This window comes from Hydra viridissima, unplaced genomic scaffold, assembly GCF_058129835.1.
Source record: "Hydra viridissima isolate aposymbiotic clone 2 unplaced genomic scaffold, HvirCarnegie_v1 scaffold_2, whole genome shotgun sequence".
Taxonomy (NCBI): domain Eukaryota; kingdom Metazoa; phylum Cnidaria; class Hydrozoa; order Anthoathecata; family Hydridae; genus Hydra; species Hydra viridissima.
Window position 1 is genome coordinate 19,308,360 of NW_028324301.1, and position 27,197 is coordinate 19,335,556.

The window sequence follows — 27,197 nt, forward strand, 5'->3', positions numbered from 1 at the left end:
GATGAAATAGAAATTAAAATCATTTACTTAACTGCTTTAGTACATGTATTACTAGAGATATAATAAATAATACAAAATATCAACTAGTTTTTTAGCTACCTGGAGCACAATGGTTTCATGTCCAGGGAACTACTCCATCTGCTATATTGCTGTAGACTTCTAGTTTATGAATATCATAGAATTTTCTACTTTTATGTTTAACAAACAGAAGTATATACAGTTAAGTAAAAATAACTTATACATAAAATGAATGTAAATACGATAAAGAAAAAAGTAATTTGTCAAAGTTTTAAAGAATTTAGCGAAGCCAATTTATGGCAAACCGTAAGAATAACTAAGTATTTAATTTTAACATAGCATGATTTACCAGCTATATATAAACTAATTTTTATTAGACAAAAACAACTGGGTTTTTATGTGCTTTTTATGACAGATGAAATAATATATGAAATATGAAAAACGAAAACATGAATTATCTGGTCGCATTTTGCAAGATAATTATAAATTTGAATAACTTTTTACAACGTTTTGCATTATCAAATGAATTATAAAAAATCCCATTAGAAAATACACGTAATAAAAAAAAAATTCATAGCGGAATGTATATTTTGGAGCTTATAGAGTAGTCGAGGCAAAAAATGGCGACATATCGGAAAAAATACTCAAAAATACACAAAATGAAGCCTGGTGAATGAAGGACTAAGGAGTTGAATGAAACCAGATCTTGACTGACAATTTTATCTAAGCTTTTCTATATTTCGCTATACTTTTTTTAGTCATTTTAAAAATATCCTTACAGATCTATTTTATTATTGACGGAAATTTGTTTACACGAAAAAAGTTCCCAAATTTACAAATGTTTATCTTGAAAAAATGATGAAAATATGTTTGTGCCGAAAACTAATTTCCTTTACCTTGGTGTAATTTGTTTAGTAATTTGTCAATGCGTAAAGTAGTTACTTTATCCTGAACAGTCTTTTTAAACAAATGCTATAAAAGGTTAAACTAATACCACGTGATCAGAGTTTCTGTTTTAAAACTATGGGCAGCCATTTTAATAGATTTTTTTGTTGACAGGTGAAAATTTAGAGTTGGTCGGAAACTCGCACGGTTCGCTGATTTTTGCGGCCTTTTTGATGTAAAACAATAGGTTGCACGTCCATCTCTTATAGGTCCATGTTTCTTCGTAGGAAAAATGCCGATAGGAAGAAAATATAAAAAATTTATTAAAAAATCTACCTACAAATTATTGAAGATCAAACAGCTGTTCAAACTGAAGTACCAAAGTTAACATAGAAAAAACTTGTTTTAAGATTTTCATTCACTTGAACGAGACATCAGCTCGTTTAATAACTTGGTAAGGATGAACTTCCATGTAAAGAAGAAACAAACGTTTTAAGTAAAAAGCTAAGACACAAAAGCTATTGAGGTATTTTTCAAAATGTGAAACAATCACGAGCTCCTAAACAATAAAAAACACGATAAAAATCTCAATGAAGAAATTGAGAATATGAATAATGACTAAGCAGACGCCAAGGAGCATGTCAATAGATGGATGTTGAACAGCTGCATTGGTAAGTCAAGTAACAGAGCAAAAATTTCACTTATTCGTGACGCTATAACATTCACACAGATGAATGAGGTTATAGTGATACGGCGAAGAAAAAAAAAGGTTACGAAAAGTTCAAAAAAAATTAGAAGAAGAAATATAAGAAATATGACAGCATGTTGGTAATTTCTCCACATACACCTAGAAAAACGTAAGTGTTTATAAAGATAAAGTTGATGCAAAGGAATTTGTACAACCGATATCAAAACCTTCCGAACTTTAAAGTTAAATATTTGATGGACTAGAATCCGTCAAAGAGGGCGAGAATTAGAAGAGATTTCAACAAAACTTGAGTTTTACTTGTGTTTGCTATCATGAAAATGTTATGAACTTATGAAGCTATTAGCAACAGCCTTTAGTTTAATCTTAAGGCCTTATCATTTTTAGTTTGAAGAGTTTGTAAATAAAAAAAAAGAAAAAATCCACAACATGTAAAAGTAAAACGGTAATATCTTTAGAAATATTTAAATGATACATAATTGATATTATTATTTGATCACCATCGCGCGCGCACACACACACATACACACACCATCTTGTATTGTTGCCACCTCTCTATTTCGATCTTCATCGTGCATTTGGGATTCAACTGTTGCTACGGTGGACGACACGCATGAGCTTTGCCATCAATTTTTACTTCACAGAATATTTTTTTAAATGACATAGACTTCGATCGATGTCGTTTTGCGAATTCGAGTAAAGTTTTCAAATTGCTTAACAGAACACTGTGTGACATTCATACAAGAAACAGCGGGTGAAAATTACATAAACATTTGAACAATTTTGGAGAACAAAAATTAGTAGCATGGTTTTGGTTAAAAGCTGCAAAATGGGATTCCTTATAAACTGCTGATTAATTTTAAAAGTGGAAAAAACTTATTTTCTGATCAAAATTGCTTAACAGAACACAATGTGTGACATTCATGCAAGAAACAGCGGGTGAAAATAGTCTTATATTTTTTTTGTGATGTTTGTAGTTTTTAAAAAAAATGTTTTAATGAACATTTTTCAACTTTGCAAAAGTTTTAATTTTTTGTTGATTAAAAAAAAAACGGTTATAGCACGATTGTTTTCTACTACGACGAGCTTGATAGTTTAAATACCAGTAAAGGTAATAAAAAAAACGGAGTTGAAGGTAACTACTATCATCAATAAACAGCAGTCGGTAATATAATTTAATATTCAAAAAACATCTTTAAAAACAGCATATCTAAGGTAAGGAAGCGTTCAAAAAGAAGATAGAAGTAAGAATTGCAAAAAGGAACACAGCATATTGATGGGTAGCGATTCCGAACATGATAGTATACACCCTAAACTTGAACTAATATAACTTAATAGAATTTATTCTTTTAGTCTAACTTTTTTCTATCTTTTAGTCTAGAATAAAAAATAAAAAAAACCGGTGGGTTTTCGCCGGGTGTATACCCAAATGAAGACTTCCACAACAAACGATCAGCATTTTGAATTTTTCAGCTCATTTAAATTTCTTTTACTAGCATAATATGAACTTAATTTCTTTTGAGATTTACTTGAGAATATCCCCAATACAAAATAAACTCAATGTTTTTCTAACATAACTGAAAAATTACAGCCATCAATCGAGTAAGTGAAATTATCTTTTATAAGTTGAAGCTTAATTTATCAAAGAAAAAACACCATATATGTTACAATACGTTCGGTACACAAGGGTTAGCGTTGCATATTGGCTACTAAACAAAACATCTATTGATTGCGTATTTGTTTATATTCATTCAAAACCATTTTAAAATCGTAACATAAAGATAAATTGGAATAAATAGGAGAATATTTTTTAAAAATAAGAAAAAATTGAAACTTACACAAAAAATGCAAAAAAAAAAAAAAATACAAGTAAAAAAAATAAAATTCAGAGTTCAAGGCCTAAAATATATTTTTAAAAACAATATTAATTTTTTAAAGTGAACACAAAAATATATTTTTAAAAACAATATTAATTTTTTAGAGTGAACACAAAAAAACCAAAAATAGGAGCACAACAACTTCATATAATACTTTATCACTGGCCACAAATTTGTATGAGCAACTTTTTGTAGTCTCCAGAGCAATCGTCCTAAAAACATAAAAATTTATTCAATGCACCTTTCAACTTATCTCGGCTCATAACATATTCTGGTTAAAATTTGTCTCGACTCGTCTCGGAAATAAATTTCAAATGAAAGTATCTCGTTCCATATCGGAATGAAACGAGAATGAAAGTTTTATCTTGTCACATTTCTCAACTAAGACCATTATAAAATTTCCTAATTTAAAAGTGTAAACATAAATAAAAAAACAAATATCAAATTCCCTAACCATAGTCAAGTGGATTGATAGTTGCTATTTAAATTTTGAAATCATTAAATTTCTTCAACAAATAAGATAAAGCTTATTTTTCAAAGGCTTATACCATTTCCAAATTATAAACTCATTAAAATAACAAAAAAATTAATTATTAATATGAAAACTTACAGATATAAAGCTTGCTAAGGTTTTTCCATACATAGATTTAAATGCTGCCTTTATTTGAACCATATCAATCTCAGAACGAGACACCATAATTCGAATTAGAGTTTTATCATCTGTACCTAAGCCCTAAATTAAATTATCACCACAAAAATTAAATTATCATTAATTTATATATATAATTATAATTAATTGTCATTTTTATCATTTCCATCAGAGTAGACATCATGGGATGGTAATTTAAAAAGAAAAAAAAAAAAAAGCTAACCTTCATGGAATGATAAAGTCGTTCAGCAAAGTATTTAGGTTTGTTTTGTGCACATTTGACTAATAAAAAGAAAACAAAAGTTGTTGAAAATAAAAACGAAAAATTTTTAAATGTTAAGTTTTGCTTGAAAATAGATGTTGTCTAGCTGAAAAAACACATTTTTATTTAAAGGAATTTTATTTTTAAAATTGTAAAACTAAAAAGATATAAAGATTTAAAAACAAACTTAAGAATCTTAAGCAATTTATTTTAGATGCTAGAAACTCATATTATGTTACCAATAGCTAACATTCCGTCTTTTAAATCTCCAGACATTTCTTTTTGAATAGCTATTTCTAGTGTTTTTTTTGAGATCTAGAAAACAAATAAAAAGCAACCAAATAAAAAACACAAACACATTTATGAAAAAATTTTTCTTTTTATGAACTGAATCAGACAAAAAAAACTTAATTATATAATAAACTATACCTTTTGGTACTCATCAAAAACTAGGCGGAGTTGTGGAAAACTTCTGGAAGCTAATATCACATTGAACCTGCAAAAGTTTTGCTGTATTAATGTCAGGGACAATGATCCTTCATCAAAGTAAAGAAAAAGTAAAAAAAATAATTAGAGAACCCTCTCAAAAACAATACTGTGTACAAACAAACCTTGACTCATCAGTACCCCATCTAGCTTCTCCAGCTTTATACAATGCCTAAAATCAATTTTTACATAGCATGTTATATATCATAAAACCTAAAATTACATGAACTGATTGTGGAGGATGAACTTGCTAAAAGTTAAGAAAAATTATTAAATAAAAAAATTTAAAAAAAAAAGAATTTTTAAAAAAATTATTAAAAAGAAATGATACTATTGAATTGGGACTCAGTCCCCATTTCAATAGTATCATAGATAAATAGTCACAAAAAATTGTCACTATGATTACATTTGTGACAAACAATGAGTAACTTTTTCCTCTATTATGTTACTATTGTTAGAGCAAACAAAATGTTGATTGAAAATAAAACTTGAGGGGTTGCATTTAGTAATTTATTTGAAATCTTAATTTGCTTTCCGAAATTTAAAATCCAAAGAGAAATCAAAAACTTGCACTTAAATTAAATACCTGAGCATCTTCCACAGCTTTTTGGTGGTTCAGAGGATCATTCTCATTTCGTGATCCCTAAAACAAAGCTGTGATAAACTCATAATATATTTTAAAAATTAGATAACTTGTGCTGATATGGAAAAAAAAATTATTATTAGTTATGAAAACTTCAGTTTTACTTGTACAAGAGACACCAAAAGTCTTCGGAAATGTCCTGATGTTTCTGATAGAATCCACTTCTCTAAATCTTCTTTATATACTATTTATATAAAAAAAGATTTTCAGTCTCAAACTATATATAGAATAAATTTATTCAGCAAAAAAGAAAAAATAAGAAAGCAAAAAGAAAATGGCTCACATCTTTTAAAAGCATTTGAAGCTGCTCTTATTTGCGCATTAGTTCTTGTACACAAGATTTCAATCAATGCCTTTTCGTCTGTTCCAACCCCCTGGTATAAAAGTGGTTATAGGTGTTTTTATTGGTTCAAATCCAGAAAACAAGCAATAAGAAATATTAAAACTGATATTAAAACCAAACTCTCATTTATTGTGATATATTTCAGATATCAATTTGTTAATAATACTTATTTAAAACGATTTTCACACAATTTCATAAGCTATCCACCAACAAAATCAAAGCAACTTTTCTCAGACTACTTTTAATGAGAACAAGATGAAATATTGATCATTAATGTCAGTTAATTTCCATTTTTGTAACCTACTCTTATGGGTTTATCATGTAATACAACCCATACCAATAAAGCAAACTTTTATTCTTGAAAATTGCAGCTAGTTACAATTAATCAAAAATATGAAGAAAATATTTTGATTTCAGTACTTCAACTTGATATTTACTTCTGATTGAATCTCAAAATGTTTTAGCCCAAAACAAAATTTTTAAAAAAATATGATTTTAAATTTTGAATTACAATTTTTAATATTTAATGAACCTGAAAACCATTATCAGATACATTTAAAAAAAAAAAATTGACCTTCATGGAAGTGTAGAGTTCTGAAGCATCAAACTCATCAGGTGGTGCAAGTAAGGCTAAGACAGTTTTTTGAAAATTTCCACTCAATTCACTTATCAGCTCTTTAATGAGATCCTAAAGAAAGACATGAAAAACTGTAAGCTATTCATTTTTTATTTAAATCAAAATAGAAAAATTTTTTTCCTCTTAATTTTGGTTCAAAAAGTATTAACAGTACTCTAAACATAAACTAATTTATATTTACAATTAATCTAAAGTTCCCATTTCTGGTCAACTGGTAGTAAATGTTTATAGAGCAAAGAGTTATAAATTGCTTTAGTACTTAAAAAAAATCAAACTGATATACCTTTCCAAACATTGTTGCAAACTCAAGTTTAATTTTTTGACGCTGAGTATTTGAACGTGTACCAATTATTTGAATCACAGCTTTTTCATCAGTGCCTTAAAATAACTTAAACTTATGATAAATACCTTTTAATCTTCTTTTCAACATGGAGTAACAAATTAGTAATAAAAATTTATTTACTAACAAAAGTTTAGTAATGAAATAACAAAGACTTTACCAAAACCCTTCATCGCTTTTCGTAAATCTTCTGCATCTTGTTGTGGTTTAAAGCAAGGAAATTCTTTTACTGTGCCTTGAGTAGCTGGTTCTTTTGGAATTTCTGCTGAAGAAGCCTAAACAGAAAAAATTTGGAAAAAACAAGATCTCACTTTGGAACTGCATAAAAATATTTATTTTTAAAAGCTCAAGCTCAAGAAAAATTTCTAAATCATATATATATATATATATATATATATATATATATATATATATATATATATATATATAGACACACACAAACATTCACACCTGTGTCTGTGGAACTGTTTGAAAATGAGTCTGTTGTGGCTGTTGGACACTGTTTGTTTGTTGAGTATAAGGCTGCTGTTGTTGCTGATAACTAGGTTGTTGTTGGGTTAAAGTAGGTTGCTGTGGATATAAAGGCTGAGCATTATTAGATTGCTCAAGATAATTATATTGCTGAGGGTAAGTAGATTGTGGTGCAGAGTATTGCTGTGGATAAGGAGATTGTGGTGCAGAGTAATCTGTTGGTTGTGGATAAGGTTGAGCCTGAGGAAGATAAGTTTGAGCCTGAGGTGGATAATTTTGCCGAAAGTTTAATGCAGCAGATGCAGCATATGCAGTGCCCTGCAAAAATTTTTCAAAGTTTTCAGTCCTACTTTTTAAATTTTAAATTATAAAAAAACTATGAACAGAAAAAGTTTAGAATTATTTAATATCATAAAAATTTTCATAATATTAATTTGTAAAACACTTTGAGAGATTACTAACTGCAAATGAAAATGGCTGATCATATTGAGGTCCACCTGCCATTGGCATGCCTAAAAAAAAAACTATTTAACAAACATTTGTTTCATACATTTCATTAAAAAAGAAAATACTATTAAAGATAAAAACAGAAAATGTTTACTACGGAAGGAAACATCTTTAAAGCATTCAGATCTGTCAAATTTTTTATACCTGTTTGAGTATAGGGCATAGCTGCTGGCGAAGTATTGTATGGTCCAGATGGGTTCCCAAACTTAAAAAAAAAACACACACACACCAGTGAATAATTTTGTAAATGTCAACAAGCTGTATATTTATTTATTCTAATTTAATACCACAGGTTGAGGAGGGTATCCAACAAAAGTATCATTTTGAGGTACACTAGGGCAGTATACTGGCTGTGGAGGAATATAATTTGCCTGTGGAGGATACCCATAACCACCAGGTGGAGGATAACTCATGGTGATGCAAATTACTTAGTTGGTATACTGTTAAATAAATTGAAATAAATTCATGAAAACTTTAAAAAAGGAAACTCATTTTGTAGCAAATTATTGAAGGGGTAAAAAAACAATCATTATGAACATTTTAGAAACTAAAATTTATTACTACAATTTAAATATATTGTTATAATAAACTTGCCAAAAATTTATCTTATTTTAACAATATATTGTAAAAATTTGTCCTATTTTTAAAATGTCATCTTAAAGCCATGTCAGGCTAAATAAAAATACTTAACAACATTTTTGCCTTTTAAACCTTTTTTCATGTTATATATAAATAACCACCATTTAATTTTTTCTAAAAATAAGAATGTATAACATGCCGAACATTCCCTTCATTAGAAACAATTTCCATCATATTACTATATTTGTATGTCTTCCTGTTTCAATAATTTTCAATTGTAAAAATAACAATATATGAGTTATGATTCAACTGCAACTTCATTGCATGTATTCTGTTCATTGATACTTAGTTTTGTTTCTTCTTCATCACCCTGTGCTTTCCATAAGCCATATGTTTTTCCCACAGTTGTTTGCCATAACCTAAGAGTTCCATCTTCAGAACCTGAGGCATATACTTCTCCATCAGGAGAAAATCTAACACAGTGAACAGGGCCAAAATGGCCATGATATGATTCTAAATTGAAAATATGAAATAGCAGCAATAGTGTAGCAGTATAAAAAATATTAATAATAAAATTAATAATAATAATAACAATAATAATAATAATAATAATAATAATAATAATAATAATAATAATAATAATAATAATAATAATAATAATAATAATAATAATAATAATAATAATAATGACAATGATAATAAAAATAATAATAATAATAATAATAATAATAATAATAATAATAATAATAATAATAATAATAATAATAATAATAATAATAATAACAATAATGATAATAATAAATGATGATGATGATGATGATGATGATGATGATGATGATGATGATGATGATGATGATGATGATGATGATGATGATGATGATGATGATGATGATGATGATGATGATGATAGTAACAACAAGAACAAATACAGATTTAAACATGATGCTTTTTTATGATAAATTTTTCTTAAATTGCAAATTAGTCTTAATAATAATACCTAGTTGTTTCCCAGTGGCATAATCAAATTTATAAAGCAAAAAATCTTCTCCTCCAGTCACAAAAACACTTTTATCTGGACTCAATGAGATAGAATTAGTGACAGTCTTTAATTCAGAGCTTTTCAACAATGATAAACTGTTTTAAAAAAATGAGTTTTAACTAAGTATTAACATATATAAAGAGACCAAAAATTGGTCCAACCAACAAACATTTTTTAAAAATCAACTCCCACTTTAATCTTTATTTTTTAAAACTAAGGATAAATCTTAACAAATATATAATCAATAAACATAGGTTGTAAAGAACACATGTTTTCTGCATAAAGATTTGTAGATTAATCAAACACAGCTTGCATTATCTATAGCAACATTGCACAAAATACATGTAGTTGGGGCAAATATAAGTCAAAAAAGGAATACCTCATCGAGTCATAAAAAAGTGCTTGATTTCCACAAGCAATAGAGAGTATTGATTGGTCTTGAGATAATTCTAAACCAGTAAGGGGTCTATCGAGCACAATGGTATTTACTTGCTTTAACGTGCGAACATCCCAAAGTCTTATAGTAAAAATTATCTGATTAAGTTTAACAATATATTTATGTATTAGAAAAAAATAATTTAATAATTAGTACAATAATGTGGTAGACCAACAATGGTAGCTGTAATAATTAACTAGTAACAGTAATGATGTAGCTTTTGTATTAAATGAATAATGATTTAAAAGACAAAATCATTTTTAATTTACAATTTACTATTTCTAAATTTTCTTTAAAACTTTCCATATTAAATAAAAGATCAAAACCTATGATTGTATTTTTAGGAAATTTAACTCAACAATTTTAATGTTTTAAAAACTGAAAGGATTAAAATGGAAAGATTTGACTTTGGGAGAAATACTTACTTATTCCCATCTTATTATAATAATGTACTAAGCATAACAACATTTTACTTTATAATGCTGTCACATTATTCTCTAAAACATATTTTTTGTTGATCTTTTAAACTTATAAAATAATTCAAATATTTTATATAACCATTTACTGTGGCTTTAACAAAGACAGAACCACTAAATCACCTTCCTTTCCAAATAATCATATTTAGCTCTGGCCTAACTACTAGACTTGAAATATTACTTTTCTTTTTTTCTCATATCCATGGGTATTACTATTGTTGTGAAAACTAGGAAATGACTCATTGTATTGCTTTCTCTTTTTTTAAAACTGATATTGGGAAAAAATTTTTATATTGCATAATTAAAGTAACAAACTAAAACTATGAATTACTTTTGCTAGTACATTTACCTCACAGTTTTTTCATCACATCCTGATAATATACTTGTATCATTATTTAACCATATGCATGACTTTGGGTTGCCTCCCAGGCCATCTATAATATCAGCCTCTAAACAAAAATAAGTGAATGCATATTTGTATTGGAATGGGATAACAGGTGAAGCTTTATTGTTAGAAGTTTAAACTATGCAGAACAAAAAGACAAAAAAATATTTTGATGATTTACATCACTATATTTAACAATATTTTCTAAGGATGTAACTATATTGATACTTTGGGCAAATTACTTTTAAATTAATATAAAAAATGAGGACAAAAGTTCTTAGAAAAAATAGTTAATAATAATAAATTTATATAGAGTTAAAACATACTATACCTTTTTCAGGACAAACAAGGTCAAAAACCCTCATGGTCTTGTTATTGCTTCCTGTTAACAGTTTACCTTCATCCTATAAAATCAACTTAGCAAAAAAAATATTCATGTTAACAAAATTAAAAAGAATAAAACTTTAATAGCTAAACAGGTAAAAATAATAATAATAAAATTTACATTTGAAAAGTCAACTGTCTTTACAATATGGTTGTGTGTATATGTAATCAACTCTACTCCTTTTAAAGCATCCCAAACTTTCCTATCAAATATGAAAATTATTTAAAGTTTAATACACAGCTTCTAAAACTAAAAAAGGTTCTGGAGAATTTTTTTTAAATGTTATCAAACTAGCTTCAAATAAAACTTTTGATGAAAATGTCAATTACTAAGAATTACATGCAAAAAATATTATCATAACGTAATCTTTTATTTGTCAATGGTTTATGAAAACAATAATAGATTCTCATAAGGAGAAATAAACCCTTTTATATACATTTTTGGAGTAAAACTTCATGTACAGTTAAAGATAAGCATCATAGTACACTTCTTGTTTTTAATCTATTTTAACTAACTGTTTTAACTTATACGCCAAAAAATTTGAAAATAAAAACAATATAAAAACCTTTTTTATATTACTTTTATTTTCATTATTGATAAAAAAAATAGAAAAATATACATACGCTGTATAGTCAGCTGCTGCTGTTGCTGCAATTGTTGCTTTTCTATTGAGGGTTGCACCCCAAACAGCTCCTTTATGACCATCAAATGTGCCTATCCAATCACCAGTATGGCCATGACGCAACATTGGTTTGCCGTCTAAAATATGTACTTTTTAAATTCACATTCTTGGTGTGATTTTTGTACTTTGTAAAATTATAAACAAAGGATGCTGTTTTATCAGAGCTTGTATTTATATCAAGTCTTTATTTTTCAGTTAATTTACAATATTTAAAATCAAACTTAATGAAATTTCAATTAGAATATTGAAAACTAGAAAATCTTACAAATCTAGCTAGAGCTTGTTTATACTCTCAATACCGTGCAAGAAAGAATACACACACACACACACACACACACACACACACACACACACACACACACACACACACACACACACACACACACACACACACACACACACACACACACACACACACACACACACACACACACACACACACACACACACACACACACACACACACACACACACACATACACATACACACACATATATATAGAATGGTTAGAAGAAGTCTGACCTTTACAAGCACTTATCAGATAATAGCCATGATCTGTAACTTCAGAAAAAGCTAAATCTACCACTGGTCTTGTGTGGCCGGGACAGGTCAGAGGAGTCTGTTTCACGGCCATTTTTAAATGCTGGTTTAAAGTGAAGAAATTGTTGTTTTTTAAATTTGTTTTTGAATATTTAACGGAACGTGTTTATGTTCGGTTTCAACAATTTTGTGGAATATTTAAAGGAGATTAGCTGATGTAACAGGTTTTTTGCACTTGTAAAATTATTCTTCGTCGAAATTTTTAAATTTTGTTTTTGAATAATATGTTTAAGTTGAGTTTAAAAAATTGGCGAAATGTATTTAGCTGATTTCTTGACTTTTAAGGCGTTCCAGACATTATGCCGAAAGATGGGGTTCTTTAAAACTTGGACATTTTTAGCAAATGAAGACGTAAACCTATGAGATTTTAATAATTTTAGATTCTTACTATGAACGGTTATAGTTTTGTAAGCTTTTAATGTGGCTCAGCAAGATTTTTTTTGAAGATCAATCATAATATTGATCCAAATACACCTTTTTCAATTTAGAGGAAGAACAGAATCTTTAAGATCCACCCCAACCCCCACCCCCCAAAAAAAAAAAAAATAATAGAAATAAAAAAAAATTCAACATTGAACTTATTTAAAACTTTAGAAGAATATTTCCCCAACTTTACAGAAATAAAGAATCATTGAGTTAGATGTATAGCAAAAACATTTAGCTGGTAGTTAACTTTACAACAATATATACATATTAATACATAAGTAAATATAAAATCTAAACTTTTCACTTTCTGAAGACGATTTTTTGTTGGTGAAATGTAAGTATCAGAAGATAAAAACAAATGGAACAATGCTTCATTCTTATATTTCTACTTTTCCTTCCTGTTTCTGAGTTTTCTTACAAATGAAAGTTTTGATTCGAGGAACCCGAAGAAGCAAATCCTTGGGTTTACTTGCTGAGTTGTCAACTTAGAAAGAAGTATGTTTTGTTATTTCTGCACCTTTTGGGTGCTGGTTGGTATATAATTTTTTATATTATTTTTGTTCATTATTTTTTATTAATTTGTTTTTCAACATTTATTTTTTAAATTTGTTGCAGTTAACATCATAATCACAGGAAGATTTTTTGCAGGGTTATGAGAAACTTTATTAACAAATTTGTATCCATCCCAGTTATCTCTGCAGATATTTTCAAGTTTCAGAGAAAAAAATTGTACAGTGTTTCCATTGTTTGTGGACATATTCAGGTTTTAGTTGGTCTAACAATATTCCAAGTTCCTTCAAAAAACCCTTCAGAATCTCTGCTTTTCATAACTCCAATTACTTTTTTTTTTTTTTCCTTGCTTGCCAATTTATGTCTAATTCGTAGTCCAAATGTAAATAACGCTCAACCATATCTAAGAATGGAAGCTTGATAATCCAAATTTGTAATTCTCCACTCTCACAAATTTTTGAGTGACAATATATGTTATTCTTCTCAAATTGTCTTTTTGCAACACCAAAGTGGTCATTTATATCTCAGATACGTAGAGTTTTTCGATTTCGTGTATTTTTGTGTTTATTATCAAGCCAAATGGTTTTTTTCGATGTAAAGGTTTTTGTTTAAGAGCAGAAATAATTTTTTGCATTTTTGTCTGCCTGTAAAAGTTGGAAGTATTTTAGCTTCCGCACTTTTTCCGGTTTTTCTTAAACTCGTCTGCCACGCAAATGAAACTCTACACTAGAAGAAGATATCAAATGTTGGATTTTTCGTCATTTGGCTCTGATGCAACAATCTTCAAACTTCCTCTCACAGGTTTTAGTGCAACTATCCTTTTCTAAAAATTCTGTTTCTGACTCGTTCATTACTGTTTGACTGAGACCGAATTGTATCTATTACAATAGCGAATGTTTTTTAGATTAGTTCAGTTCATAATACAAACCATAAAAGTTTATAAACTATAACGATTAATTAAAATTTAATTTTTTTGAAAAGGCTTCCGTGCAAAAAATTACAAACAGTATCACACCCCGCAATTAAATCAAGTTTTTGTAAACAAAAGCATTGTTAAAGCCCGAAATATTTGCAAAATTTAATGATTCAGTTACTTTGTGATATTTCAAAAGCATGGTAAAGGCTTAGGAAGTTTAAAATGAAATAAAGAAATTAATTATAAAAGCTTTGGAAAAAAATTATGTCTAACAGAGAGCTTTCTCTTTGGCCACCGTTCAGTTAAGAAACCCCTGATATCTACAAGAAACTTGAAAACCAGAATAAAATTTCTAACAGATCATATTAGTTGGATAGTTGATGACTAATCAAAAGTCCCTTTCTTTGACGAACTAGAGTTTATGCTACTTTAGTTGTAAGGGGAATTAGGTATATCAGATGTCCAGTAGGAGACAGACTCAATCCAAAATATCAGTTATTTTTAAACATGACGGAGGAAATACTATGGCTTGGAGATGCTTTACTCGTGTTAATATAGGCCCCATTAATTGCATAGAAGGTATTATGGACCAGGGAGTTTATTAGACATTTTGAAGAATTTTATGCAGTCACATGCAAAGGATAAAATGTCTCGCAAATGAATTATAACATATAATAACAACAAAATTATAATCCGTAGCATTTTTTGCCGGAACGATTTAGGATTATTTTAAATCATAAAAAATCAAAGTTCTTGAATGGCTCTCACAGAGTCAAGTTCCCAACCTTAAGGAGCATCTTTGGGAGTATGATCAGAGAACCAACTAACAAACACCATTTATTAGCTTTGAATGAAGATATTCTTAGATGTTCTCATTAATTTAGCTGATTCAATGCCTCGTCTCAGTGATGCTGTTTTTAAAACAAATAGATATGCCTAAAAACATGTCTTATTGAAACTTAAATCTTATTGAAAAGTTGATTTGAAAAAATGTTTTTTTAAATAATTTTTTTGGCAAAATTCAGTTTTTCTTAGAATTTTGCGTGGAAGCCTTTTTAAAATGAAGATTACATTTTAATTAATCGTTATAATGTATAACAATTTTTAGTTTGTACCATGAGTTGAATTTATATAAAGAAAATTTGGTAAAATGTCAGCTGATTTGAGAAAATTTTGTAAAAAGTAATACTTTAAAAACCGAAAAAACTTATTATATTATTTCTGAGCTTTTGCACGCTACCACTTAATCACGCTACCGCTTTATCACGCTATCATTTAATCACGCTACTACTTAATCACGCTACCGCTTAATCACGCTACCGTGCATGATTTCCCACGTATTTACTGAAAAATAGATAGATTCATCAGTTATTCCTGCAAGATGAACTTTTTCTAGATGAGCAAAATAAAAATTGTTTTGCAACACTGGTTGCATTTTTTAAATCTTACAACACTTGCAATTTTTAAATCTTACTTTTCAAGTTCGTAATATGTTACTACATAATAAAAATTTTTTTTTGCTCAACCAAAAGATGAAAAACGAAATATTGTAATAGACCAAATGGATCATGGAACTTTAAAATGAGTTTTGCAATTTTATATTGTGGTTTAGAAGGATGGACATAAGTTACAGTGCTGGATTGCTAATTTCATACTTGCTACACACATGTTTGAGTTTTCTTCACCATAGCGAACAGTTATCGCTTCATTATTGGATATTTCACGAAGTAAAAACTTTTCATCTGTGCTTTGTTTTTCCAATTTCGTGTATGATAAATTGTTTTTTTTTTAGTTGCATTTTTTTCCTTTTTTTGTAACTTCGCTGTTATGTTTGTAGAGATATTTACCTAGGTATATTGAAAGAATTCTTGATTTTTTAAAGATAGTGAAAGTTAAGACAGTTGATAATTTAATGTACAGTGCGCCAAAAGTTGTTATTCGATATCAATTGGTAAAAAAAATCATTGGTGAAATAAACTGACCGATGAAATTTTGTCACTGTGTAATAAACAAAGTCTATTACAATATATTTCTTGTTTTGAAAAATGAGTGAAATGCGTTACAATGTGCAACAAAAGATCTGGATAATAAAACACAATTACTTATTGAAGCATCCAGTTTCAACACAACGCCAATGGTAGAGAGACTTAAATTTGCCTGCCCCAACAAGAAGAACTATCAACGATTTATTCCACAAGTGGGAAACAACAGGTAGTGTTATTGATAAGCGTCTGCGTCTCGGAACCGTTTTCTCGAAATGAACCGGGACAAGCGTAACGAGACGAGAAATTTCCTGGAAAAAAAATAGCGAGACAAAGGGAAAGGTTGTCCCAGAATAAAGTTATAAATCGGGAAATAAATTTTGTCTCGGAATTTAAAAATTGCGTCCCGAAAAATTATGAAACGTTACGAGACTCATCATTTATATTAAGTGTATATCTTACTCGCGCTTTCGCAGTGAAGAAAATATTTTGCCAACCAAGTTTGTTTTGCCAGCCAGAAAATGACGCAAGTGACTCAAAATAACAAAAAAATAAATCCCTCACAACTTTTTTGTAAGTATAGTGCAAATTTTTAATTATATTAAATTAAAATGATTATTTAAAAAGTAAAAACAGTTTTTTTATAAAACTTATATTTTTCGATTTATGGTTAAAAGAAGTTAAATTTTAATATTATTTTCAAAGAAATCTAAAAAACGAGAGATTTTTTTTTAGTGAAAATGGAGACCTTTTAATCTAAATTAAAGTCTATATTTACTTTTAAGATAATCTTTTAACTTTATATATTTCAAATAAATTGGATAAAAAAATTGCATCCTGATTTTTATTGTTAAAATTAGCAGAATTTTCTAAAATAATATAGAATATAAGCATACTTTTTTGCAATGGTTCGTTTTTGGAGAGCAAAGCAAAAGAGAAAAAATAAATGTACTAGGTGTGAACATCATGCTCCATTTTTAGTCTCTGCAAGAAGTACACTTTTTAAAAAAAGTCAAATGTTTTATAAATCAAAAAAGCTAAAGACACTGGATAAAACCTTTCCTTTAAATATGAGTGTAAAACAAACTCTTGCATTAGAAGTGAATGCTGACCTCAGCGATAAACAATTTCAAATGATCAGAAATTTAGCTCTTGGATACATATTTATCCCCTTCTTGTACGATATTTTAGCGGAAAAAGTTAAACACTATCCTAAAAATAGTTTTTTTTTCTCTGATTTCAACTACTACCATTAATATTGCTAAAGCTGTGTTTGTATAGATGGTATAACAATATTAATAGTAGCAGCTGAAATAAATGATGGTAATTATCCCAAAAATTCATTACTTAAATTTTACATTTATTAGTATACATTTTTTACATTTATTAGGATTAATTTACATTTATTAGGATTAATTAGTATGTCTCGCTATGTCTCGTTAAAAAGATGAAAATTCCGGGAAATTGTAAAGCTCCTATTTTGTCCGGGACATCTCGTCTCGGTATAGTCCCGGATTTCGACTGAAAGTTGAAAATTGTCTCGATATTTATCGCTGATCAGGACAAAGCTTTTAGGATCGTCTCGTCTCGAATAAAAAAATAACGAGACGCAGATGCTTAGTTATTGATGCACATAGGACTTTGTGTTTGGGCCACAATTCACATTTCAGATGTCATCAGTCCCTATTCCTTTGATGGAGCTGGTTGAATGAACATTTGAATGATCGCTGGATAGAACTTCAAGGCTCTTATTGAGAGTGGCCCTCAAGGTCTCCCGACTTATCTGATCCTGCTTTTTTCTTGTGGAGATTCCTAAAATAAATGTCTGCAAACATCAAATCACAAACTTGATGGAATTAAAAGCAGCAACTATTAAAGAGTTTGCGTCTTTAACTCCAAAACTGTCTAAAAGCTTGCAGAACCGTACGAAATAGAATGCTAGCTTGTTTAGAAGCTCGATTATATTAAGCACTTTTGAACCTTTAACATAGTTGACAAAAAATGTTTCCTGTCACTATAATTACAATTTGTTTCACTTTTCTTCTTTGAGTATAAAAGCTTTTGGCAATTATTGTATAACAACTTTTGGCACACTCTGTATATTAAAGTCCACCAGCATTTAAGCCATTAACAACTTAGTTCAGTGTTTACTTAAACATCTACGTATCAAAACAAATATAATTTATTTTTAAATTTCTAAAATACTGACGGCACCACTCAATGGCTTTAAAGTTTCTTATTTGCAGATTTATTTACACTTCATATTGATTCAAGCCGTTTATTATGAAATCAATTACTAATGCATACAATTGAAAAAGAAAACAACAAAGCTCCGCAGTTACCAAGCAATTATTAAGCAAATTTTAACAAAAGACAAACTCTTTGCATAAAATAAAGAGGTCTATAACAATGATTTAAGAAAATAAATAAAAAAACATTAAAAAAAGAATACAAATTAATGTGTATTGCTTAACACCAGATATATAGGTATATATAAAAAAAGACCCCAATCAAATCATTCATCTAATGTCCACAGATTAGTAGAAGAAGTTCTTTGTAATCGCCTGAACAATCATCCTGCAGGAGAAAACATACATCAAAATATAAAGCCTTAAAAGTTTTCATTAAGAAAAATATGCGAACTACAAAAATTAAAATCCTGATAATGATGATTTAACAATCAACTTACAGCAATAAACTCATATAGAGTTTTCCCGTACATAGCTTGAAAGGTTTCTTTGATATTTGCTAAGTCGATTTCAGATCGGGAAACCAAAATTCTAATAAGAGTTCTGTCATTCGTTCCCAAGCCCTAAATAAATTACAAAATAAAACTGTAAACTTGCACTTTAAATGCAACTTGCTTTTTAAACTCTTTAATACTAATTACTGTCCTTTTATTGAGGATTATAATTTTAAAAATGCTGAAATTTTTAGCTTCCCTTTGTCTTTTTTGAATGCAACACAGTTAATGGATTGTTAATTAAAAAAAAAAAAGTAAAATAAAGTTTTTTGAGCAACTAACACATACCTTCATAGCACTATGAAGTCTTTCTGCAAAATAAGCAAATCTGTTTTGAACAGACTTCACTAAAATAATAACGTGTTGTATAAAGCATCATTCAGCAAGAATTTTGTTTCAACAAAAGTAAGATTTTAGCAACAATGTAAAAGCATACCAATATTCCCCACCGTAAAAGAAGTCAAAAAAATTCTTATACAATTACCTTTTTAACAAAATATTATTTTAAAGAAATACAATGGGTTATATAAATTAGGAATACTTAAACTAACCAATTGCAAGCAGTCCATTTTTAACATCACCAGAGAATTCACTTTCAATGGCTTGTAAAATAGTCTTATTTGAAATCTGGAAATAAAAAGGAAATAAAAAACCTGCATCATACAGACATGTTCTGCATCAAACAGACAATCATAAAAAAACAAATGCATACCTTTGAATACTCATGAAATATAAGATTAAGTTGTTCATAACTTCTTGATGCAAGAACAGCGTTAAATCTAAAAAAGAGATTCCAGGAAATCTCAATTCATGTGATAGTTCAAGTTCAAATCTCAATTTATGTAAAATGGTTTAGGCAGGATTTCTATGAGATTGTCTCATATTTGGCATCCCCTTTGGGATAATTCAAACACATATACATACAATATTTGTTTCGTTTATCACATGTAATTAAGACAGATAAAAAATTAGCACTATCATAATTATAACTAAGCTTTTCTACTAAGTTTTTTAGTTTGAAATATTTTTTTTAAAATAAAGACATCAACCAGAGTTTATTTTATAGGTTAAAAAACAAAATCCAAATAGCGAACTTATATAGAAGTCTATTAAAACTTTGTCAATCTATCAGGCCCTATGAATTGTCAAGAATACCAATAATGTTGTGTACTCATTATTGCTTTAATGCATATTTTTAGATATTTAAGGTTACTGAACAATCATAAAGCAGTAGTAGTTCATAGTAGTAAAGTAGCAGAAGTAGTGATATTTGGACAATTGTTAAATGCAATGATACAATCCAGACACAGCAGCTGATGGATTTCTTCTCTAATTTTCTTAAATCATTAGTTAAAAAATTGTCACAATCTTTTTGTCTTATTGTAAACCTTGGTATCTCCATTAAAATCTCATATTCTTCCTACCTAAAAACTTTTACTAATTGTTCCAAACAACCAATGAAGAGTAAATGATTTTAGAAATTTTGTGATACCATGACTCAACATATATAATTTAAATATAAGAAACTTAAAATCAAAATGTAACCAATAATTAGTAGCAATGATGAATTTATAGGGGAGAACCTTAATGAATGGGACAATTATTGAATGGGACAAACTCAGATTCTTATACAAGCATCGATGTAAGGATATTCAAACTCCTATAACAAAGAGTGATAGAAACAAGAACTCAACTGACTGACTCATCCATCCTATTGCTCTATGACCGTAATGGCAATGGATGTTATTGTGTTTTCGAATGTAAAAAGTAATTTTTAAAAATGATTTTGTTTTCCTGATTTTGCAGCAATTTTTGAAGTTATGGAAGATAAAATTCCATGCTTAAATAGATAGCAGTCTCTAGTACTACAGTGAGTAAAACATTCAAGCTTAATTAATGGTGTTTTTGGTGTTCCTGATCATTTTTGGATAAAGTGATGCGCATATTGAATGGGACAAAGTACTACCTATTGAATGAATTTAATAAACTATTATTTACAGCTCAGCAGAGGGATGCTGCAGTCCCTTACTTTTATCCCCATGGGTAATGGGTATTATTTACACACTTTTATACAGCAATATTTTACTTAAATAAGAATAACTAAATATAATATTCTAAAATGAGAAAGTTCTGCTTTGATTGAAATTTAATTAGAGTTAAAATGTTTAAAGTTAAAAATATTTTTTGTGTGGTCTTTATGTTTGTATCTATATATTTAACTACATTTACAATTAATAAACTCATTTGAAAAATGATTGAATTAAATACGTTTATTTTTAATTCTTTTATGTTTGTCTTATTCAATGAGACATACTTAATGAATGGGACAAATGTCATGCTCCAATAAAACTCTCTTTTTACCAATAGCCAAATGCAAATCCAAATTTTTTTGTTTTACTATATCATTGAGCAAGAGTCGGTGGTTATCAAACATATTTAAATATATATATTAAATAATTTTATCTACGTTTAAAAAACATTTTGCAAAAACTGTCCCATTCATTGAGGTTTTCCCCCATTTAGTAATAATTATTACCTTTATTTTGTAATTTAGTTTTATAAATGTCTGACAAAATACATCCTTTAAAATGTAATAATGAGTTATAATTTTTTTAGAAAAAAAAAAGACTTTAAAACACAATTTTTTTAGCATTTATTAATACAGAAGATATTTTTACCTGGATTCATCAGTTCCTAACTGTCCCTCACCAGCTTCATAAATTGCCTGCAAGAATATAAGAATTCTATTATTTTCAAGAAACTCTAAGGTTTCAGATACCAAATTCTAGACACCATGTAGAAGAAAATCTTTTTAATATACCGCAGCATCTGCAGCAGCATCATGAGAATTAGCATGCTCATCTTCTTTTCTTCCTCCCTATTGTCATGAAGAGAATATAGGATAGTAGTTTAAAAAAAAGTTAAAAAAACAAAACTCACAAATGATATAAAAAAAAATACCTGAAGCAAGGAAACAAGTAATCTTTGAAAATTTCCAGACGTCTCACTTTTAATGTCAGCTTCCAGATCAGATTTGTATACTAAAAAAAAATTAAAAAAATTAAATTAAAAAAATGAAACCAGCTGAAAAACTAGAAAATAAGCATTTAACTAACATAGTTTGTATGCAGCTTTAATTGCAATTATTTGTGCATTGTTCTGTGTGCAAATGACATCAATCAAAGCATTTTCATCAGTTCCAGCTCCCTGCAAAAAAAAAGGCATAGATATTCCAGAAATACAAAAGGATTTTATTCTTAAAGTACAAAAATACTAATAAACACCAATATATAAGTACTATAACAATAGAAAGTTCCTAAAACTTAGTTAACTAACCTTCATGGCAATATGAAGTTGTTCAGCAAGAAACTCGTCAGGTTTCTTTAATAAAGCCAAAGCAGTTTCTTCATAGTGACCACTTAGTTCACTCTTAAGTTCATCTTCCAGATGCTAAAAAAAATATTAAAACTAACACATGATTATACTTTACCAGTAAACTGAAACTGCAAAATTAAGCTGAAGAAATGAAACTTACTAACCTTTCCAAAGAGTGTAGTGTAATCAATTTTGATCTGCTGACGTTGTGCATTGGAACGAGTAGCAAGCACATGAGATATAGATTTTTCATCAGTACCTATAAAAATATTTTTGAGATAGTTCTTATAAGCAGAAGATTGTTAAAAAAAAAGATTGATAAGTAAAGAAATTATTAGAAAACCAACCAATGCCCTTCATAGCTTTGCGTAAAGTTTCAGCATCTTCTCGTGAATTAAATGAAGAAAAAGGCTTTATTGTTCCATGGGCAACCTAAAAAACAAGATATAATTATTAAAATATTTTCTCAATTAATAAAACACTCACAAAATTATTAAAGCTACAGTAAATTTACCATTTTTGAGTTCTTTAAAGTCTGGCAACTTTATTTCACTAAAAGAAAATAAAAAGAAAAGAGTTGATAAACATAATATAAAAAATTGCTGATACAAAAAATTCCTCCAAATTTTAAAACTTTTTATAACAAATACAAAACTACTAAACTTCCTACTCAAAGCGCACCTTTTATTGATATACTTAATCTATGGTATTTTAAAGAGCAATATACATACTTTTATATATACAATAAGTTTCAATAATACCATCATTAAGGATTATAAAATCAATTATAAATATGAAGAAAAAATCAATATAAATGTTCTGATACAATCTAGTTAAGTCATGCATTAAACCTCTTAATACTCATGATATGTTGAAGCATAAAAATGTAAATAATTTAAAATTTTAAGTTTTACAGTTAAATTGTCTTTCAAAGATCTCAAGAACTTAGTTTTTGAGACTAGATTTTGAAGAACAAAAAGGTTATTTATGAGTCTTTTTTTTCTAGTTTATTTTAAGAAAAGTTATATTCAGCATAAATATTAAATGAGTTATTTTTTTAGAGAATACATGGCAAAAGTCATCAACCTATTTTACAGTTAGGTAGCTTTTCGAAATAAAATTTTGGCAAAGATGTATTTGTTGAAACTAAATTTGGTATACTCTTGGTTTAGTTATTCTCAAAAGTGACAGGACAAAAGTTTTTTTTTCTATAACATACTCTTAGAAAAATGTAACAGCTATGAGTCTCTTTGACTAATATGCATTAACATAAAATATAGAAAATTGATTGATTTTCTTACCATAACAATGGTTAATGCATAATCAAATTAGCATCTTCTGTCATGGAGCTAATATATGGAAGTTTAACAAAGATAATGTAAACACTCATTTTTCAAATATACTTTAATATAAGGATGATTAACTTATAATAATTTTTGACCGAATTTTATGGAGTATAAGCACTGTTTCAAATTTTCAAAAATTTGTTTTTTTTAATTTTAGCCATTTATTATAATTTATGGCTAACAGAGATTTTGTAAGGTATATGAAATATTTAATTTTGTATACTTATGCATGCTTAACTCATTTTAAAACTTTTGGTAGTTATATCCATTAAAAAATTGCCAGTTAACTTTCATGTAATCTCTTGAATAACTAATTTGTTTTAAAACAGTAAATAATTTAATTGCAATTTAAACTTTCTTAAGGATGTTTTAAAATAGTGCTGTTGCAAGACATAAAAATTGTTTTTAGGATGATTTGACACATTATATGATATTCTTCAACTTAATTTTTATGATTGTTAATGAATCTTTCATAGCAAAGAGTGAATAGATTATCAATTTGAGATTTAAGACCAGCTGTTGAAGTTTAAAATTGCGAATTATGTTAGGTACAAACAATTGAAACAAGGATAGAATATCACTGAAGTTCATAATTGAACTGCATATTATTGTCCTATATCAAAGGCTTTCATTCCAAACTCTGAAAATTACTCATTCAGATGAATGATTTCCATTTCTGGATTCCATACAGAGCACATGATAGAAGTACCAGTGTTTGAATTTTGTAGATAAAAGGAAGGTTATAAATTGTGAAAAATGGCTTTTTTGTTATTTAGATCAAAGAATGTTTTGATCTAACTTATCACAAATTTTATTGTAAATTGAGGTTGTGCTGAATATATTAAAAACTATTAAATCAGTTTAGAAGAATTAATATGAATACAGTTTTAGCAGTGGTAATTTAGAATTTTATTTTGTAAGTAACATTCCAGCAACAAAGAAATAAATTTTCTAATATAGAGGATAAATAGCATTGCAGATATTTAGTACCCTCTCTGTCTCTATGATAATGACACTTCTAAACTTTATCAGGCTGTGATTAAATAACACCTGCATAAATTTGGTAAAAAAAAAAAGTATGTAGATTCTTTGCAAGAGATTGTTCATAATCCCATAAGTTAGCAAGAAGCCATCTTATCAAATTTTAGGGTATTATTTATCACACTAACAGTCTTACCACTAATTTTGCACACTCAAACAAGGCCATTGATAAATATCGAAACTACATTTGAGTAATAATCTGAGATACACTTTTTAAAGTGTGTGGCATCATATGGTTAAGATAATCATTGACAACCAATAAGGCAACAGTTTGGATTAGTCCTAAAACATTTTTTCTCCTGGACATTTGAGAAGTTTGCTATTTTAGAGATTTTTCCCATGTTTGGCCCGAGATTAAAGTTTTCCGCATAATAAGAATCCAGGTTTCATTAATAGATATGAAGAATTTTTTTTTTTCTTTTTTTTTTTTTTTTTTCTTTTTTTTTTTTCCGTGTTTTTAGCAATTCAAATTTTATCCAATCGTCTTCCGAGCATTCCTAAAACAAAGGAAACTCCGTCCTATGGTTTCAGGATGTCTGCTTTATCTTTAGATCAATTAATAAATAGAAAACTTAAAACATCTAAACTGTAATATGCGTAAAAAATTTTTATTTTTTGTGTGCCTAGAATATATTTCGTTTTAAAGTTTCGTAATCAGTAAATAGAAAAATAACAACAACAACAAAAAAACAAACAACTATTACAAAAGAACTCTTTACTACAGAAAAGAGGCGTTTTCTAACTTTGTTCCAATCTTTATTTTGCCTGACAATAAAAAGCCAAACATAAACTTAAAAACTGCAACTACATTACTATTATCATTAAAGATGTTATGTTTGGCGCTACTCGACTTTCTCCCCCCCCCCCCTAATTTTATGATTGATTCTGATAGAGAATTTTATGCTGATTAAGAATCGTATAAAAACATGGGTCTCAAAATCAATGGAAAGTGCTCTAATTCGAAGTCAAAGTTGTAAAAAATCCCACTAAAAACCCTAATATTCGCCATTTTTTTTCAAAACGCTTTCATTTTTAACGAAAATTAATTACCGTTACATTGCGCAATAAACAGACCTGGTTTCCATAAGCCTTAGCATTATTATTTTAAAGTATTGTAACGAAAGTGTTATAACGAAATGAAATTAATGGAAGATTTCAAATAAAGGTTGAACGTAGAATGTGAGAATGTAGAAAAATTGATGAATAATTATTATTGTATCCTACGCTGGTTTTTTTTATTAAAAAAACGGTTTGAAGGTTACATTTTCTAAATTTTACATGTGATAGAACAACTATGTACTAAGTTTCATAAGTTCTTCTTTTAGGAAACAAAACTGTTGAATTTTTTTTTTAAATTTATTACAAAAGTACATTACTTGCAATATAGTTTATTCTCTAATAAATCAAAAAACGGCTATTTTCATAGCCACAAAAAATTGCGCAAGATAAACATACTTTAACGAATTTTTTAACGTAAAAACCATGCTATTAATGTTTTGCTTTTGTCAGCTAAAAGATCATTAACTTAGTATTTTCAAAATGGCGAATATTAGGGTTTTTAGTGGGATTTTTTACAACTTTGACTTCGAATTAGAGCACTTTCCATTGATTTTGAGACCCATGTTTTTATACGATTCTTAATCAGCATAAAATTCTCTATCAGAATCAATCATAAAATTAGGGGGGGGGGAGAAAGTCGAGTAGCGCCTTATGTTTTCAGGTAACATTCTTTTAACACTTTTTCTATTTCTTTTACACTTTTGCACAATTAAATTTCGTCAACAACTGTTAAAAAGGATTTTTAGGATTGAGTATTTTATGGGACTGAGTATAAAAAATACATTGCATCAAACTAAAAATTAAAGAGTAAATTATAAATAATCGAAATTTAAAAATGTCTGATATGCGAAAGATTTACCTGAACAGCTTGCTTTCAAGAAGTCTTTCTCTGCGCAAATGTTTCACGATCGCTAAAGTCTTTATACGATTCTATAAATAATCCATCACGTGTTATTTTGTTGTTGCTTTACAAATTTAAACAAAAAACGTCACCAAAAAACAAAAGCCTTCATGTTTGGTTTTACATTTATAATTACACTCCTTCGTAAATAAACTGTAATAAACTAAATAAAGCGTTTGGTTTTTCCGTTTAATAACGAATAATAACGAATAAAGTATGATCTTCTATAAACAGTTTTTATGCGTGTAAAACACCAGACGTTTTTGGTCTGACCAATTTATATTTACATTTATATTGTTATTTTTTAAAAAACAACTTTAATGAATTAAAATGAATATCAATTTTATGCAACGTCTTTAACAGTTGAAACAAAACTATATAAGTTCTGTGAGGTATCGCGATTTTTTTTCAAGAATCTTGTGTGACTAAATATATAAATTACTTTATGTTTGATTTATTTCAAATAACTGATATAGAAGGTTTTTTTTTCC

The 27,197-nt window shown here is 28.1% G+C and overlaps 3 protein-coding genes and 1 long non-coding RNA gene across 6 annotated transcripts; 1 reads left to right on the forward strand and 3 right to left on the reverse strand.

Annotated features, from left to right (window-relative positions):
* Positions 1–3,334: 3,334 nt before the first annotated feature.
* LOC149892338 (annexin-B12-like) lies at positions 3,335–8,370 on the reverse strand. 2 transcript variants are annotated; one of them, XM_090077794.1, is made up of 17 exons: positions 8,112–8,370; positions 7,969–8,029; positions 7,780–7,829; positions 7,297–7,635; positions 7,007–7,121; positions 6,790–6,884; positions 6,444–6,557; positions 5,810–5,900; positions 5,631–5,710; positions 5,470–5,526; positions 5,009–5,055; positions 4,827–4,893; positions 4,637–4,712; positions 4,359–4,417; positions 4,097–4,219; positions 3,601–3,698; positions 3,488–3,554 (listed from the first exon to the last, which is right to left on the reverse strand). In XM_090077794.1, exons 1-16 carry the CDS (start codon positions 8,235–8,237, stop codon positions 3,645–3,647), a joined length of 1,554 nt encoding a protein of 517 aa, XP_089933920.1. In that variant the 5' UTR covers positions 8,238–8,370; the 3' UTR covers positions 3,488–3,554; positions 3,601–3,644. The 2 variants fall into 2 exon arrangements, with proteins under 2 accessions (XP_089933919.1, XP_089933920.1); XM_090077793.1 differs by having other exon boundaries at positions 3,335–3,698.
* Positions 8,360–12,498, reverse strand: LOC145195136 (serine-threonine kinase receptor-associated protein-like). Its single transcript, XM_080072924.2, has 8 exons — positions 12,330–12,498; positions 11,748–11,883; positions 11,245–11,326; positions 11,071–11,143; positions 10,704–10,803; positions 9,822–9,959; positions 9,401–9,537; positions 8,360–8,916 (listed from the first exon to the last, which is right to left on the reverse strand). Exons 1-8 carry the CDS (start codon positions 12,439–12,441, stop codon positions 8,702–8,704), a joined length of 993 nt encoding a protein of 330 aa, XP_079929050.2. The 5' UTR covers positions 12,442–12,498; the 3' UTR covers positions 8,360–8,701.
* A 6,074-nt stretch (positions 12,499–18,572) lies between these two features.
* On the reverse strand, positions 18,573–26,774 carry LOC145196830 (annexin-B12). Of its 2 annotated transcripts, none has more exons than XM_090077795.1 (14): positions 26,665–26,774; positions 22,874–22,911; positions 22,707–22,791; positions 22,524–22,618; positions 22,321–22,434; positions 22,101–22,191; positions 21,946–22,025; positions 21,806–21,862; positions 21,663–21,709; positions 19,697–19,763; positions 19,536–19,611; positions 19,273–19,331; positions 18,931–19,053; positions 18,573–18,818 (listed from the first exon to the last, which is right to left on the reverse strand). In XM_090077795.1, exons 2-14 carry the CDS (start codon positions 22,874–22,876, stop codon positions 18,765–18,767), a joined length of 951 nt encoding a protein of 316 aa, XP_089933921.1. In that variant the 5' UTR covers positions 22,877–22,911; positions 26,665–26,774; the 3' UTR covers positions 18,573–18,764. The 2 variants fall into 2 exon arrangements, with proteins under 2 accessions (XP_089933921.1, XP_089933922.1); XM_090077796.1 differs by lacking the exon at positions 26,665–26,774 and adding an exon at positions 25,451–25,506.
* On the forward strand, positions 23,556–26,703 carry LOC149892339 (uncharacterized). Its single transcript, XR_016449621.1, has 2 exons — positions 23,556–25,575; positions 26,451–26,703. It is a non-coding gene; the product is annotated as an uncharacterized LOC149892339 (long non-coding RNA).
* Positions 26,775–27,197: the final 423 nt, after the last annotated feature.

Excerpts from the sequence above, each read along its gene's own strand:
- LOC149892338 (XM_090077793.1), bottom strand. The coding sequence starts at position 8,237 with ATGAGTTATCCTCCACCTGGTGGTTATGGGTATCCTCCACAGGCAAAT. Across the intron at positions 5,527-5,630 it reads TTTTGGTGTCTCTTGTACAA|GGATCACGAAATGAGAATGA; the intron begins GTAAAACTGAAG and ends GCTTTGTTTTAG. Across the intron at positions 4,220-4,358 it reads GACTTTATCATTCCATGAAG|GGCTTAGGTACAGATGATAA; the intron begins GTTAGCTTTTTT and ends AATTTAATTTAG.
- LOC145195136 (XM_080072924.2), bottom strand. The coding sequence starts at position 12,441 with ATGGCCGTGAAACAGACTCCTCTGACCTGTCCCGGCCACACAAGACCA. Across the intron at positions 11,884-12,329 it reads TCTGATAAGTGCTTGTAAAG|ACGGCAAACCAATGTTGCGT; the intron begins GTCAGACTTCTT and ends TACATATTTTAG. Across the intron at positions 9,960-10,703 it reads TGTGATGAAAAAACTGTGAG|ACTTTGGGATGTTCGCACGT; the intron begins GTAAATGTACTA and ends TTTTACTATAAG.
- LOC145196830 (XM_090077795.1), bottom strand. Across the intron at positions 22,435-22,523 it reads ACACTACACTCTTTGGAAAG|CATCTGGAAGATGAACTTAA; the intron begins GTTAGTAAGTTT and ends TATTTTTTTTAG. Across the intron at positions 19,612-19,696 it reads TATTTCATGAGTATTCAAAG|ATTTCAAATAAGACTATTTT; the intron begins GTATGCATTTGT and ends TTTTATTTCCAG.